At 33.4% G+C, this 16649-nt stretch overlaps 1 protein-coding gene and 1 pseudogene across 1 annotated transcript; both read left to right on the top strand.

Annotated features, from left to right (window-relative positions):
* LOC126722180 (flavin-containing monooxygenase FMO GS-OX-like 3) overlaps window positions 1–3854 on the top strand; it is a 35259-nt pseudogene extending 31405 nt beyond the window's left edge.
* Window positions 3855–8050: 4196 nt separating this feature from the next.
* On the top strand, window positions 8051–15476 carry LOC126722985 (flavin-containing monooxygenase FMO GS-OX-like 2). The gene is made up of 7 exons (XM_050426155.1): window positions 8051–8802; window positions 12569–12639; window positions 13877–14026; window positions 14131–14213; window positions 14359–14494; window positions 14868–15038; window positions 15127–15476. Exons 1-7 carry the CDS (start codon window positions 8277–8279, stop codon window positions 15289–15291), a joined length of 1302 nt encoding a protein of 433 aa, XP_050282112.1. The 5' UTR covers window positions 8051–8276; the 3' UTR covers window positions 15292–15476.
* Window positions 15477–16649: the final 1173 nt, after the last annotated feature.

The raw sequence follows: 16649 nt of genomic DNA, 5'->3' as shown, positions 1-16649 counted from the left end.
TTTGGTAACTCTTTACTAAAGTAGTTAAGCCTAATATTATGAATAACCAAACTCATTCAACTTATCTCAAAGGAATATTTTATATTTCCATTAAAAAACTATGAATTCCATTTTGAAAATATATGTTCCATCAACACTAAATGTGGTTGCCCAACATACTGAGATTTTAACTGTGATTTTAAATCTCACTTCTGATATATCAAAGCAACTTACACTTCATAATTAAGTTCATATTCTCTCAGGACTAAGAGTTTATGTAAATAGAAGTCATAAAATTTATTATTCATTTGACAGCCGTTAGGAGAATAATAAATTTTACAGCGGTCCAATTCAATATGACTTAATTCTTAAAATATATCAACATATCAACTAAAAGTCTTTACTTCCATGATCAAGACAAATCATCTTTATTGATATATTATAGTCTTTGCAGATAAAATGTCAAATTTCATCATCGACTACGAACTAAAATTTTGAGTTTACAAAGAAATTGTGATTTTTATCTTCTATAACTTTTCACACAAATTACATACTATGCATCTCATAGACTATATGATAGTGTCCGAATATTCCTGTTACTATTATTTTAGATAATAATAAAACAAATTTATTAATTACAATATTAAGTCATACATAATATCATACATAATATTATACATAGTATCATATAATAGGATTTAAGGGCACTAATCCTAACCCACTCAACAGTTCTAGAGTGTACTTTCCTAAACACAAATGAATGTCTAACGCTGACCTTTCAATCTCAAGACCAAGAAAAAACTTCAAATCACCAAGATTTTTAAGCTTAAATTGTTGATCTAGTAGAACCTTTAATTCTGCAACTGATTGTGATAGTCACTAGCAATGAGAATGTCATCAACATAAACCAAAAGTGCAACAAAGGAAGTTGAACTGATACCATGTTAAATTACAAAATTACCGATTGTCCCAAAAGATTAAGCTACTGAATATGATAAATTTAATCATTTAATGAATACTTCTAACACTCACCCTCATGTGTGGGCCAAAAGTCTCTTTTAATAGGTGAGACTCAACACGTGAGAATTTAAATGGAAAGTAGAGTGAAAGAGATAAGGATCAAATTCAGGATGTCATGCTCTGATACCATATGAAATCTAAATTGGGAAAAACAAAATGATTTAATTCATTATTGTTTGTGTACAAAGATACATATATACCTATACTAACTAGCTAACTTTGCCCCAAAACTAATAAACTCACAGTTGTAATCCACTATCTATTAATTATCTCCTAAACTACAAGTAGTTTACAACAAAATACTAAACAGCCTGTAGCTTTATGACATCTTTCGTCTTCTTATCCTCTGTTTCTGCAGTAGCAGCAGTAGTTTCTGCTGTAGTAGCAGTAGCTTCTGCAGTGACTTTCTTCTGTTTAGATGAGACTTCCTTAGATTCAACTCTATTGCTTTCACAGCTAATTATAATGTGTTCTCTTAATCTTTTCAAAACTACTTACACAATATTTAAAAACACGTATACATTTTCAAGAGCAAATGTGTAAGTTTCACATATTTAATCTCAGTTTTATTGGATTTAAAGACGCAGTTAATTTTTTTAAGACATCCATTTTACTTTACCCACAAATGAGGTGCAAGTCACACCTAGTATAGAATACTAGCAAGAGAAACAGAACAAAGTGCCAACTATTATGGAACTTAAAGTCAACTAGTTAAATATTTTCATTTGTTGTATGCTCCTGTTGTGATTGTATATAACAATGTGCCTCATGGACATACTTCACACCAATACCTATCTGGGTGTATTTTTTTTTTTTTTTTTTTTTTTTTAAGTATAAATACCTATTCATTGATCACATTTAATAGTGACCATATGAAATACTTTCACTAGCATTTAGTTTCTGACAGATATCCCACATTTAGTTACTTATTGATATAAATGTCAAACATTGCTTCAAGAGGCATTGGAAAATAATGGTGCATTGTTTAGGTATGCGGATTAATATAAGAATTAAAGGAATGAAAGAACAAGATACTGACAGAATCCATAAAACTTAGTTAGAACTGTAAAATTCCTACTAATGTTAGCATGCAACAAAACCACAGTCATTGGGCTTTATGCTCCTTGATTTATTTTCATTCTTGCACTTAAAATTGACTTTAGGTGCTTGGACTTTTACAAGCTACTACATAATCTTGATGACAGGTTGTGGTGATAATTGGAAATGCAACTAGTTCACGTGATATGTTGAGAGAGATTTCCCCTGTTGCTAAGGAAGTTCATCAAGCCATACGGGGCTCAGATATTCAATTCAAAAAGTCGGAAAATCACAATAACTGCTGGCAGCATCCAATGGTTTCTTGATTTGGAAAAAAAAAAAAAAATCAATTTTCAAACGGCTTTGGCATTGGAAACTTGAAACTAGTATTTTTTTGCTAATGAATAGTATGTTTCTGCAGATAGAATGCACTAATAAGGATGGTAAAGTAGTATTCCAAGATGGATCATTTGTCTATGCGGATGTCATCCTTCATTGTACTGGGTATTGGCATCATATTTACTTCTTGTGACTCTGTTTGTCTTTTATCATAACATATATTTTTCTTAATTGAGTGATGCTAGGAATACCATAAATTTTACAACATAAACATCACAAACTGAAATGTCACTAATCATAAAAAAGAAATTAATATATTTCTTTAATATATGATTGAAACAACAGCAATCACCTTCATTGTCATGTCAAGTTGTAAACCTTTTGTAGCAAAATTGGTAGTAGTTTAAGCATTTTCCTCATGTATATATGATCATTGATCTCAAATATTGCTGACTCGCCTTTGTTGGGTTGTTGAATATTGTTATCCACCTGCAGGTACAAATACCATTTTCCATTTTTAAAAACAAATGGCATAATTAGTGTGGATGACAACCGTATTGGACCCCTATATAAACATGTTTTCCCACCATGCTTAGCTCCTTGGCTCTCTTTTGTGGGACTGCCCAATTCAGAGCCTTAAATTCTAGACACAAGTTATTTAAGTAATCACTTTATAATCTTTAATTAATTGCTCTTTATAAGATGACCAATACTTACTCACCCTTGATTGCTTTACATTGACTAAGTATCATAGTTCACTGTACAATCAGGCTATTCCCACTCTATTTTTCGAGTTACAGGCCAGGTGGGTGGCCAAAGTTTTATCTGGGAAGTTGGCACTGCCTATAGAAGAATACATGGCGTCATCTGTTGAAAATCTCTACCAGCATATGGACGAGACTGGATGGCCTAAGCACCACACGCATGAGCTTCAGCAGGACAAGGTTTCGGAATCACATTATTCAATAATGATTCCCCCCACCCCAAAACACACCAATAAAAATTCACAAAGTATTTCTCAGTTGTTGAGGTGAAAAGTTGTTAATGGTAGATGATAAAATGATGTTAATTGTTGGCTCATAGGAGAACCAATACAAATCTAGCAACTCAAAGTTTGTGTAAATTGTTGTCTGGCAATATTCAAACACACATCTTATTGACTTTGTTCTCATTGTGTGACATGACAGTTTGAGTATGAAAACTGGCTGGTCGATCAACTAGGATTGCCTCCACTAGAAGAGTGGAGAGAAAAGATGTTTCTTGGTGTATGTAAGTATCTTACTTCTTCTTCTTCTTCCACTTCTCTTTTTGGCTTCAAATTTTAAGGCATGAATTCATTAATTCAAAGAGAAGGTCCTACTCTTATACCACTTCATGGCGTAGAATATCGGGACACTTGGAACGTAGACAAGTGGTTGCAAGAATGCTCACAAGTTTCTGACTTTATTCATAACCATGCCAAAGTAAATAAACGGTAATTTTTTTTTTTTTTTTTTTTTTGAGAATAAATTAACAGCAATTGTTATCTCAAACTCATTGATATAATAAATTCTATACACATAATGTCCATAATTTCACATATGATGTCCACATTTTTGTTGATGATCACATTTAAAAAGTGAAATGAGTAATATGAATGGACAAAGTATAAAAGAAATATGTGCAAATCAATACCTGTAAATAAATGTGCTCAATTGGCCGGATATGTATGAGATGCTAGGTGATTATTGTTTTATAAAATATGGAACTAATGTAGCCTAAGCTAATATGTGACTGGTAATTTTGTATACGGACACTTCATTGAAGGTGTCGTATTCATGTTGTAACAGTATTTTATATGCTATATCATATTATAAATTTTCATAAATTGCTCATATCACCGTATTATCCATATACCTGTACTTATGGCCGTGTTTGTGTTTGTGCATCCTAGTTTTGTATGTGGTTTTCTACACATTGAGAAGTGGGACACACCAAGAATGAAAAAGTTTTTCATCAAAAGAATTACATATATATATATATATATGGAGTTATGAAATGATTTTGGAAGTGATTGGTTGTACCGAATCTAGTTACTTATATTGGAAATTGAGGTTTTCCGCCTCGTATGTCCGTGTCCTATAATCAAATTAAACTTTGTGTTCTTTAGTCCTACTTAATTCTCTCACTGTTTAGTTCCTTATTTTACTGTCACACATTTACTTTGAGTCTCTTTCACTTCAGTATGTACATAACACTAACCTTGTCAGTTTAGCCCATTGTTCTTTTCTTATCTGTTTCCTTGGTAGTGTAATGTTCTCTTGTTATCAGTTTTCCTTGTTAGAGTTAACTAGTTCTCGTACATTCCTTTCCCTTTACTAAATTTTGTGTTTTGTTCCTGTTTTGGGGCTACATTTGCGTTGTCAATCACAATACATGAATCATGAAGGCGGCAGAAAAACTATTAGTCTTTCGTTTGACAAACTTTTTGAGAATTACAGTTCTCATTAGTTGCAGAAATTCTAATCCCGAACTTTTTTTTTTTTTTTTTTGAGATTTAATTCCGAGCTTTTAGGTAGGAAATGTTTATTCAAGCATATTCTACCTTTGTAAAAATTATAAATGTGCCATTTAAATTCTTTTAAATTTTTTTCTTAAACTAATTGTACATAGAGTTAATTTTAATAAAATAAAATGAAATGTCTGTAGGCATGCATCCGGTTGGAATTGAACCTAAGGATTTGCCAATTATAAGTTGAGCGCTTTAACTATTCAGTCATGGATGCTAAGCATGCATATCCTTGTACACAGTGAATAATTGTACTAATTTATGTACGTGTCTTTCGCCTTTCAATCAATACTAGTTGAATAAATGAAAATTTCTAATTTGCTGTGATGTTTATTAATATGGTTCAGAATATTACAAAGATGAACAAAAATCCATTTTTTTTCCTAGTAGCACATAACAATTTTTTGATATGCCCAATTTGAAGAGTCAAATTAGCTCGAAGTCTCGTATCAAGGGGCCGCCCCTTGGTTTTCTAGTTCTCCACTTACATTGTTGATTAATAATAGAGTATCTAATAAACAAATGTTGACTGGTAAATATTAATTGAACCTTTAACGATACAAACATATATAATCAATAATAATAATAAAAATATACAATCAATAATAAAAATATTTTGAAGTGGAAATGGATATAAAAAAAGTCATGTAAATTTGTAAATTGAAGCGGCGTGCGTTTGCGTACTGCGGTTTTAGTGTTTGCATTTGGCTGGTCCCATGATACTGTTCATGAACCAGACAACTTGCACAAAATGCGTGAACAGTGTTTTGGTCTTTTAAAAAAATTATGTTACAATGTTTTCAGCAATAAATTTTCAATTTTTAACAAATAAATAGTATCCAAACAGACCCTAAAACCATAAAAGGCGGACAAATTTTTCGGTCACACGTTTCTGTCCATTTCCACCTAAATTGGGTGGATTGTAAAAAGTGGGCCTTGGCCAATAAAGTTTCCATACTGAGATCAGTGTAATACCTATTACACATTTACACATGGTGTAATGATTGATGAGATCAATTCAGAATTTTTTTTTTTTTAATAGTTTCAATTTATAACGTCCGCTTCTAATGATAACTTTTTATCATTAGATCAAGACACTAGTCGGTTTTTGGTGTAAGTGGAAATTAAACTCCAGATCTCTTATTCAACTATCTGAAACTTTACCAGTTTAGCTAATTGAAACTCACAATTCAGAAAAGTTGAAATAAAAGTAAACTTTTCTTTTGATTTTCTTTTTCATATGATTGCTGAAGAGAAAAGTTTAAAGTTAGATGATTTTTCTTTATTTTTGCTGCGAATACCATTCCCTTTTTCTTTACCTATATAAATAGATATTCTTTTGTATTTTGAGTCTGTTTTTTCCTTACATCTAAATGGGGGAGTGAGAGATTCACCTAAGAATGGATGGTAGTATCAAACTACAAGGCTCTTATGGGTCTTGAGAGATTATTGTCTTAACTTTTTTTGATACATGGACTAAATAAAAAAGCTTTCAAAATCTGATCCATTATTATGAGTTGACTAATAAATCGCACGAAGTTATATACCTTATCCCATGCAAATCCACCATGCAATTATTTCATAACCTACACCCCTAAGAACAAATACATCAAATAAGAGCAAGATACTAACACTCCGTTTTTTTCAATGAAAAATATTTTCAAACGTAAAATATTTTACAGGTAAAAATTTTACTGTAAAATATTTGATCGTAAATATTTTCAAGTGTTTGGAATGAGAAAATACTTGAAAATGCAAGCCACCACCAACCACCCCAAATAAGCAAAAACCATCAACAACCACCCCCAAATGAACATAAACCATGAAACCACCACCAATCTCCCCAAAAACCAAATTTGGAAGAGAAAAAAGACAGCCACCACCTAAAAATCCGACTGTTAAACCACAAATCTGAGCACAAACCACCAACAATCCACAACATATGAGCATTAAACCACAAATTTGACCAAACCACTCCATAACCACCCAAAAGAAAGCCAAAAAAAATTCACAAACCCATATTGAAAACCCAAAAACCCACCTAGCCAAAAACTCAAATCGGAGGGATCCGCCACCATTCACTGTAGAAACAACCTGCAAAGACGAAACGGAACTGCCATCTACCATCAAAGTCGACCCACGTCTCCATCCCAGCCATCTACCGCCATCCTGAAACCCAGCCACTCATGACCCATAAACCATCCAAAAACCCAGATCTCCAAACCACATGGCAAAAAAAAAAAAAAAAAAAAAAAAAAAAACCTATGGATGAGTCAACGACGGTGGAGGTGGCCAAGAATCGGTGGAGCCGATGAACGTTTAAGAATAACAAGAACTCAGGTGAAGCCAGTGATGGGTGGCACTGGCAAAGGGTAGAGCCGATGTTGGGTGGCGCCGGCGAAAGGTAGAGCCGATTATAGGTGGTGTTGAAGAGGGTGGAGCCAGTGGGAGAGAAGGATCAATGGTGGACTGGGTTATGGGTACAAAACTAAGAAAGCATGAGAGGGAGAGAGAGGTAGACGTGTCGGGTGGACTAAGAGAGTGCAAATGTAAAATATTTTACGGACATTTCAAGTGTAAAATATTTTACAAATTTTTGCCATAGTTGTTTTAGTTGACTAAAAATATTTTTCTATTGACCAAATGTTTTACCTTAAAACAAATATAGTAAAATATAAAAATGTTTTCTTGAAAATATTTTACATCGAAACAAACAAAGCGTAAATAAGCTTATAAATAAACTCTTTCTTGGAGATTTGAACCACAATCCTTACCCCCACCGTACAAGTACTTATACTTGTAGAATGACCGTCGCACTAAGGGTATACGGTGGTCTAACAAAGATATTGAAGTCTAAAATCTTTCCACCTCCACCTATCAAATTATATTTATATATAATAATGCTAATAATAATAAAATAAACTATTGCTATTTTGAATTTTAACCAAAAAAGTCTACCCTCCCAAATAAAAATTATATTTCAAAAAAGGCCTAATCTACTTGTTTCTCAAAAAAGGAAAAAATGTTTAATCTACTTGATAGCAATTAAAAAGCATATAAGTTGAATTTTTTAATATAATAAAATAAATTCGGTCATAGAACCTAGCTGTCTCTGGCCAAAGCAAAATAGGAAAATGGCAAAACCAAATGTGCAAAGGTAAAAAACAAAATCCAGTCTAAAACCATCAACGATTTATCTCAATGAATTGAGCTGAGCAATCAAAAATTCCATAAAAAGCAAAACACAAACACTGCCCACCAAACACAAAACAAAAGCAAACACAAACACAAACACTACTATATAAAATTGCACACATTTATCACTTTTCTCAAAGCCTAAAAAAAACCAACCATGAAAGAGCTGTCCTTAAAAGTGGCAGTGATCGGAGCTGGTGTGTCCGGATTACACACCGCACGTGAGCTCAAAACACAAGGCCACGCTGTCACCATCTTCGAGAAAACCAATAGACTCGGTGGCACGTGGGCCTACGATCCACGCGTGGAACCCGACCCATTGGGTCTCGACCCGGGTCGTGAAATTGTCCACAGCAGCTTGTACCAGTCGCTCCGAGTCAACCTGCCGAGGCGACTCATGGGGTTCTTGGACTACCCGTTTACGGAGAGAAAGGATCCGAGAGAGTTCCCGGGTCACGAGGAGATGCTCTTATACCTTGAGGACTTTGCTAAGGATTTTGGGTTGGTTGAGTTGGTACGGTTCGAGCACGAAGTGGTTCGGGTTGAACGAGTTGATGAAGCGAGTCACGAGTGGGTTGTTGAGTCGAGAACTCGGAGGAGTGAGTCAGAAGAGGAAGAGGTGTTTGAGGCTGTGGTGGTTTGTAATGGTCATCACACCGAGCCACGAATTGCTCACTTCCCAGGTTTGTTTTGATTTATCTATGCTATTTAAAGGTTTCCTGTTTGGCATTTTTTTTTTTTTTTTCCTCTTAAATGCTCTGCATTTCTATGTGTTCAAGAGACAAAGTCAAAAGACAAGGTAAAGTTAAAAGAAAATTCAGTAAAAATATAATTTTAACTCCAATTAAAATATTACTTAAAAAATAACGGTCATTCTATTGTTATTTTCAAATTATTTAATTTATAAGTATATATTTCAAAATAAAAATTATATATAAAAATAAAGTCACAGTTCTCTCTTTTTATTTTTTCAGTTTCCTTTCTTTTAAATTTTAATCTCACTTTTTTTTTAATGTACATTAAAAAGAAAAGTGATTTTTAATGTACTCCATTTTTTTCTTCTTAATAATTTATTTTTTATTTATTTATGTTGGTGTCTAAATTTTTTTCTCTGTACTTTTTTTTTTTTCATTTTAATGAATGTATTTTCTATATTCAAAATAAAAATCATTATATGTATATTTTAATTAGATAGAAGAAAGAAACGTCTAATTTGAGATGAAAGAGTTTCTCAAAAAAAAAAAAAAAATTTGAGATGTATATATGTAAGGACACGATTCGTAACGAACCGTAACAGTGTTAGATTCGCACGTAAAAAAGGCCCAAACAATATTATTTGTAGAGCGTAGGTTTGAAAGGCTAGGCCTCAGTCACCAGACGGTGGGTTTCTCGTGGTATTCATACATGATTAAGTCGTTTTCGCCTTAGGAGTCTTTCTCCTGGAGGCGGGCTAGGAGACTCTGGTTTTTGGCGATTTTTCCCAGCCCCTTCTCTGGATTGCTTACTTTTCCTTTTATACTAGCCTGTGTTCCTTATCCTTCGTCCACGTGTAGGATCGGCATTCCAAGACTGATACTTGTCCCATCAACCCATACCCAGAGTGGTTGGGGATGGTTGTAAAAGCCGGAGAGTATGGCTCTGTCAGGTGCAGAGTATTGAATGGCAGTCAGGGCAGCTTTCCCTGATCGTCATACTTTCCCGCATACCCTTTTCTATTGACACAGATATTTTAGATTTTTTCCCAAACTGTTTCTATACCATTTTTGCCCCTTCTTCCTGTGAGATCTCGGACATGCCGAGGACTGAATCGTCCTCAGCTGTGTCCCAAGGCTATTTTGTACCTGTATTACCGATCCTGGGCTATGACTTTCCTCGGCCTGGGCCTTTGGGCCCCAACGAGTAAATGGGCCTGGCCCACGAATTATTGGGCCCCACAATATAAAATTATAACACTAAACTCAAAAAAAAACCTCATCACATGTTTGAAGCGCGTGTGATGAAGCTAGTGTGTATGTATATATATATATATTTTTTTTTCTTTTTTTGTAATATTAGCATAGTTTAATAGTTACTTTGCAATTCTTCTCCAAAAAAAAAAAAAAAAAATAGTTACTTTGCAGTTGGTTTGAAACTCCGATACTTTAAACCCTCTTACCAAACGGTCCTCTGTTCTGATCCCATAGTACATTTCATCTTCAGATTTTTTTGAATAGAAATAAAAATAAATAAAAAATAAATAAATAAGGGACAAAAACTACTAAAACTGTCAAAAGTGGAGCATTATCGGTGCATTTTTGGTACGTGTAATTTTTAAATAAAAAGTTAGAAATAAAAGAAAGGTTTGAAAAATAACAAAAATTAATAAATAAGTACCTTTTTTTTTTTTTTTTTACTTAAAAGTGTTTGACTCCCTAAAAAAAGTTAGTAAATTGTAATAAAAAACTTAACTTTAACTAAAATAAAATAACTTAACTTTAACCAATACACTTCAACACTAAAAAAACCAACATCATTTCATTTTTCTCATTCATTTCCCAATTTATCACGTTTTTATTTAGAAATTTTATTTATAGAAAATTTCAACTTATAGCGTTCGTTCCTAAAAATTGCTTTTTATTATAAGATCAAAACACTCATTTGGTTTTTTGTGTAACAAGAGATTGTACCAGTTAAGCTAACTAGAATCTACCACAGCTTAACTAGAATCTACCAATTTATCATGTTTCCTAAACATATCTTGTTTCAATCTTAACTTATAAGTATATCTTACATTTACTATTAATTATGCTTAGCTATTTGATTTTTTCTTATTTAGATGCTGCACATTTATATATATCTCATTCATTAATTAACATAGATGAAATAGTGTAGGATATCAAATATATTGAAGCAAAACATTGTTTTACATTTGATAATTTTATAATTCTAATGATTACTATTTATATTTTTGGTTTTATTTTTCAATGAAAGTAGAATCTTAAAATTTGACAATACGATTCGATATTTGAAACCCTTCCACCAATCTGACGTAAGATTCCAATTTTAACAACCTCAAACAAGTTGAGAATAAAAATATTTTATTTATTAATAATTTGATAGTTACAATAATAGGGAAGGAGATTCGATCAAACTCTATTGCTCTTAATAAAGGAGGAACAAAATATATCACTAAATTATAAGGATCTTGACAAAATTTTCATATGATTGGTATGAAGGAAAATTGGATGTGGAACAGATGGGTGGTGTTATACTAGCCCACAAATTTTAATTACCAAATCCAAATTAAGGAAAAAGAGAATGGAAAACATCATAAATGAACATAATTACAATTTTGCACCTCCATTCACCATATGCTTTCCTTTTTTAAAATACAACAAACTCTTATTCCGTACATAAGTAACAAACCAAAAAGACATTAGTTCTTGCTATTGAATCTCATATCTCTTATTTACTAATTAAGTTATAACTTAACTGTTTTTGTTATTGCATGCTATCATATTAATTGGGGAAAAAATAATCTGGTAAAAAAAAGGGTTCACAACTTCTTTTTCACAATTATTAAATGTATAATAAAAATAATGTTAATTATAGGGCCAAATAAAAGTAATGTTCACCAATTACACATGTAAAATTCGTGCCAATTGTATGTTTTTACTATTCGATTTATAAACTCATCTTTTATGCAATAATTTAAAAATGCAAATTTGAAATTTATACATTTTAATTCTATAAATGAGGTAGCTATTAATCTATAATAATCTTGAAACTTCGCAAACATAGGGGTATAGCTACATTAATATGCAATAAGACAATCCTAATATCTGCACCATGATTTTTTGTTTGGAACACTTCGCAGAAGTACCTGCTGTCCTCCGAGATAAAAACCTTGAAGTTACACCTACATAAAACTCAACCTCCATTGAATAGGAAGAGTAGCCATATTCAAGTTTTCTTCTCCTGAAATATATACCAGTGGCTTAACCTTATATACAAGGGCCAAATTTGCCAACTAGCACAATTAAACTTGAGTTCCAAAAATGTGCTACATAACTAAATGGCTTTGTTAGATGCTTTTTTTCCTAAAATTTTGCTAAAATTGTGCTGTTTGTCAAATTTGGCATATACAAGAGTGCTAAACTCCTACATTTTCTTTAATAGGATTTAGGCCATCGATGTTAATTGCTTCCAATTCTCGATTTCTCCAATGCTTAATATGAAGTAATATAGTATGTGACTACCTTGTGGCAAAAATATGCTATTAACTTTACATAGAGAGACATAAAAGCAGCGCATGTCTTCATGAAGCTGAAGGCTTTTATATGATTTCTTGCTCTTTGCATGTTTGTTGTGGATGTGCTTCCTAATAGATTATAATTAGTATTTTTTGATTCTTTCGATTACCTTTTATTCATTTTTTACAAGTGTTGCTATTTTTATATTGTGTGATAGGAATGGATTCTTGGCCAGGAGTGCAAATACACAGCCACAACTACCGGACTCCCGAACCATTTCAAAATCTAGTAAGTAAAAGTTAGTATTGTTGTTTTCCAACAGCACCAATTTCTCTTTATCTAAAACATGAATACAGTTTGTTGCTGGCTGCTGCTATTCTATGCCAAGTTGTTCACCTTGTTTGCTACAAATACATTCTTGTACTTTATTATCTAGATCTGTGCAATGGATGTGAATAAGCAAAAATAAGGTTATGGAAAAATATTTTATAAACTACCATACAAAACAGAGTTCAGGTATGATTTTTATCATCATTTTTAAAGGCATTGCTTGGGAATGTTGTGTGTCCAAGTTGATACATTTTAGGGGAACTAAATTATAAAAAAATACTGTCTGTAAAAGATGAAAGACTTGTTTCCATACAAAAGAAATTGTAGATTTACTAAGGCAACAGAAAGAGATACAAAATCTTCTCTTACTCTTTTCAAAACAACTTGCATACTATATTCCATGGACTTATATAGAGTTGTCAAGGGTGTGCTTGTGTGCATGTCAAGGCACCAATTTGTTTAATTCCTTAATTATTCAACTTAGAAACTAACAATTGTCTGTGTATAATTTTTCTTGCCTCTACTATAGAAACATACTAGACATGATTTGAAATAGTATATGTTTGAGAAACAGGAGAACAATGTAAGACTCTATTGTTTGGAAATTTTAGTCATCTAGGAACATATCCTCATATGCCAGTGGAACTCTCAGATAGATTTTGCATACACTCATACCCAAGTCATTACATGTTCAGACATGGTGTGGTGTCTTAGGTGTCTATCAAATTCTGAAGTAACCATTTAAAATAGCTTTCAGTTTTCTATTACAGTTTGCTCCAGCTCTGCTTCCATACCTGTCTGTCATTGCCTTGTGCAATGACCTTACAAATTTCATGGCTTTATCTAGCATCTAGTTTGTAATAGATTGCACGCATTCAATTAATTATTGGTACTAAGATTCAAACTACAAACTTACCCTAAAGTGAGGATTTAGAATCGTAAAACGTTTTGCTTAGCTTACAGGGATGAAGGAAAAAAAGATGAGAAAGAGGCCAAGATAGTATTGCAAACAAAGTGACCTTATTTCCAAAGTCAGTAAAATTCACTTTGTCTGCTTTGTCAATGGTGGCATACTACAAGATCACATATATTGGCTCCACACTTCTTAATTAATTTCGTTCATGAATTCTGGTAGTGTAATTGTTTTTGGTGCCTTTCCTTTCCTTAATAGTATTTGTGTGATCACGGTTGACAGATTGTGGTGGTAATTGGAAATGGATCTAGTGCAGTTGACATCTTGACAGAGATCTCCTCTGTTGCAAAAGAAGTCCATCAAGCCCTACGAGCCTCAGATATCCATTTCAAAAAGTTGGAAAGTCACGATAATATCTGGCAACATTCAATGGTTTGGTGATCTCTTTACTAGAAAATTCTTATTTCTAACAGCTTTGACATCAGAAACTTTAAAATGGATAAGTTATTCTCCTAATGGATGGTAACCTTCTGCAGATAGAATGTACTAAAGAAGATGGTAAAGTAGTATTCCAAGATGGATCATTTGTCTATGCAGATGTCATCATGCATTGTACTGGGTAATGCCCTGAAAGTGATTTCATATCTGCTCTATTTTCTTAGTCTCAGTTACATAAATTAAGAACTTTTTTCATATGCCAGGTTGATACTTGCAAAATTTTCGACCTCTCCTTTTAGATGTTGATTATTGTTCTCCTCCTGCAGGTACAAATACCATTTCCCATTTTTAAGAACAAATGGAATAGTGAGCGTGGATGACAATCGTGTTGGACCCCTGTATAAACATGTTTTCCCGCCACAGTTAGCTCCTTGGCTTTCTTTTGTAGGACTACCTTACAGGGTATGCTATTCTGTGCTATGAATTTGATGAATTCATAAGTATTCAAGAACATGAAAATATTTCTTTTAAGTAATGTGCAGTTTGGCATTGCAAGATGAACTTAGCACGTCAATTTCCCTCCTATTCATAACTCTTAACCCTTTTATGATTAGACTTTTCTGGTAAAAAGTGGCTATGATAGTCCATATTTGATCACCACAAAGACAAAAGGATGAAAAATGTCAGATATCAAAGCATTAAATTTCTTTATCTTGATGGCAACAATTTTGAATAGCTATATTTTGTTCTACATAATATCTCTCTTAAGTTATATCCAATACTTCTTATTGCTTCATCTTTTAGGTTGACTAAGTATTATTCAATATGTAATCAGGGTGTTACCACTTTAATAATTGAGTTACAATCCCGATGGGTGGCAAGAGTTTTATCTGGCAAGGTGGCATTGCCAAGTGAAGAAGAGATGGCATCATCTGTTGAAGAACTCTACCAGCATATGGAGGAGAGTGGATGGCCTAAGCAGCACACTCATCAGCTTCAAAACAAGGTTTCCAAGTGCTATATTAAATAATTAGTCATTTATCTTTCTTTCTCTCACACACACATTGCTGATTGACATTTGTTTATTTGGTCAGTTTGATTATGAAAACTGGCTAGTCACTCAAATATTGGATTTACCACCCCTGGAGAAATGGAGGGAGGAGATGTATTTCTCTGCGTTGAAGAAGATTATTTCAATTGATGATGATGAATTTCGGGACGCCTGGGATATCAACAAGTGGATGCAAGAAATAGCATGAAATGTTTTTATTTTTTATTTTGAACAAGATTTATTTTTTAACTTTCGAAATTGACTTTATCGTGGTTGAGGATTATGTAGGATTATGTTTTGTTATTAAATTATTTTCCTTAATGGATGTGTGTGTTAGAAATACTGGAAGATTGTATTGTATTTCATAATAAGAGAATATACATCAGAGCCTTATATAGGAGGCGTAAGTGTGCGGTACAAGTAAAGTGTTGTACAATTAAGGTAATTGGGCCTAAAGCCCATAATATAATATAATATACATTAACAGCCCCCCTCAAACTCAAGGTGGATGTGAGACCAACTTGAGGTTGTCAACTAAATCACGAGTGCGTCTCTTAGGAAGTGACTGGGTGAAGATATCTGCAAGTTGATCTTTGGAGGAGACGGAGAAGAGCTTAAGAGCACCATGGACAAGATGATAACGGATAAAATGACAATCAATCTCGATGTGTTTAGTCCGTTCATGAAAGACATCATTGTGAGCAATATGAATGGCACTCTGGTTGTCACAATAAAGGGGAGTAGCAGAGGAGGTGGACACACCCAAATCCTTAAGAAGCCATCGTAGCCAAAGGAGCTCAGATGTGGTATCAGCAAGGGCACGATATTCTGCTTCAGTACTAGAGCGGGCCACAAAAGTTTGTTTCTTACTTTGCCAAGAAATCAAAGAAGAACCAAGGAGAAAGCAATAACCTGTAGTGGACCTGCGATCAGTGGGATCCCCTGCCCAATCAGCATCAGAAAATGCACGAAGTACAAGAGGAGACTGAGCTGAGTAGAAAAGGCCATGGAAGAGAGTGCCCTTCAGATATCGAAGAATGCGCAGAACAGCAGCATAGTGAGTAGATCGTGGAGCAGACAGATACTGGCTCACCTGATGAACAGCATAGGAGATGTCTGGACGAGTAACTGTGAGATAAATTAGGCTGCCAACCAATCGTCTGTAAAGAGAAGGATTAGACAATGGTTTCCCCCCCGAGGGTGTCAAATGCGCATTAAGTTCAACCGGAGTGTCAACAGTCTTGTTAATGTATATTATATTATATTATGGGCTTTAGGCCCAATTACCTTACTTGTACAACACTTTACTTGTACCGCACACTTACGCCTCCTATATAAGGCTCTGATACCATGTTAGAAATACTGGAAGATTGTATTGTATTTCATAATAAGAGAATATACATCAGAACCTTATATAGGAGGCGTAAGTGTGCGGTACAAGTAAAGTGTTGTACAAGTAAGGTAATTGGGCCTAAAACCCATAATATAATATAATATACATTAACAGTGTGTAAAGTCAAATTTGTTGATGTACTTCAAATTTTGGATCAATTTGAATTATTCAAG

This window comes from Quercus robur, chromosome 4 (genome assembly GCF_932294415.1).
Source record: "Quercus robur chromosome 4, dhQueRobu3.1, whole genome shotgun sequence".
Classification (NCBI taxonomy): domain Eukaryota; kingdom Viridiplantae; phylum Streptophyta; class Magnoliopsida; order Fagales; family Fagaceae; genus Quercus; species Quercus robur.
Note: the sequence above shows the minus strand (reverse complement) of the source record. Positions and strands in the feature narration are given on the sequence as shown.

Excerpts from the sequence above, each read along its gene's own strand:
- LOC126722985 (XM_050426155.1), top strand. The coding sequence starts at position 8,277 with ATGAAAGAGCTGTCCTTAAAAGTGGCAGTGATCGGAGCTGGTGTGTCC. Across the intron at positions 8,803-12,568 it reads ACGAATTGCTCACTTCCCAG|GAATGGATTCTTGGCCAGGA; the intron begins GTTTGTTTTGAT and ends ATTGTGTGATAG. Across the intron at positions 14,214-14,358 it reads GTCATCATGCATTGTACTGG|GTACAAATACCATTTCCCAT; the intron begins GTAATGCCCTGA and ends CTCCTCCTGCAG.